This window comes from Myotis brandtii, unplaced genomic scaffold (genome assembly GCF_000412655.1).
Source record: "Myotis brandtii unplaced genomic scaffold, ASM41265v1 scaffold915, whole genome shotgun sequence".
Lineage (NCBI taxonomy): Eukaryota > Metazoa > Chordata > Mammalia > Chiroptera > Vespertilionidae > Myotis > Myotis brandtii.
In genome coordinates, this window is record NW_005371769.1 from 1706419 (window position 1) to 1707031 (window position 613).

The window sequence follows — 613 nt, forward strand, 5'->3', positions numbered from 1 at the left end:
GGGGGCGGCTGGGAGAGGACAGCGGGAGAATAGGGGACATATGTAATACTTTCAACAATAAAGAATACAAAAAATAATTTAGACTGCAACAAAAATAAAACAAGGAAACTTTAAAAACGTGGATTGGGGAAGGCCTACTATCGGGGGTTTTAAAACTTTTATTACATGGGAGCCAGCGAGCGCTGCCTAAGCCGAGTGAACTTCGGGGCAGGTGTGGAAGCCTCTCTTGCTGGGACGTGGCCTGCGTTGGGCGCTGTCCTGCACAGTCTCTGCTTTTGACTGAGCCCCCACGTTTCAATAACGTCTCCCCACATCAGATTCTGGGGGTGTGAGTGCGGCCAGCCCCCCCCCCCCCCCCCCCCCGCACCGGCAAATGCAGTCAGAAATGAGGGCGGGGAGTAGGCCCCTCACCAGGTGCTGAGGGCGGGGCTCGGCCTCTCTCGGCACCCCAGGGCCCAGTGCAGAGGGCACCACTGTTGGTTGTCTGTGTTAATAGGGCTTTACCGTTAGGAGGGGCCCTGCTCGGGGCCCTCCCCACTGCCTGGGCACCCACCTCGGTGATGAAGTCTCCGATGTCCCCTGGGTGGGGCACCACAGGCCTGACCGGGTACAG

At 58.2% G+C, this 613-nt stretch overlaps 1 protein-coding gene across 1 annotated transcript in view; it reads right to left on the bottom strand.

Moving 5' to 3' along the window:
- The window catches only part of CDH4 (cadherin 4, type 1, R-cadherin (retinal)), a 151752-nt gene that overhangs the window by 5416 nt on the left and 145723 nt on the right, over nt 1-613 (bottom strand). The window contains exon 16 of the mRNA XM_014532776.1: nt 554-612. Within this exon, the coding sequence (XP_014388262.1) occupies nt 554-612 (59 nt within the window). The remainder of the gene's footprint in view (nt 1-553; nt 613) is intronic.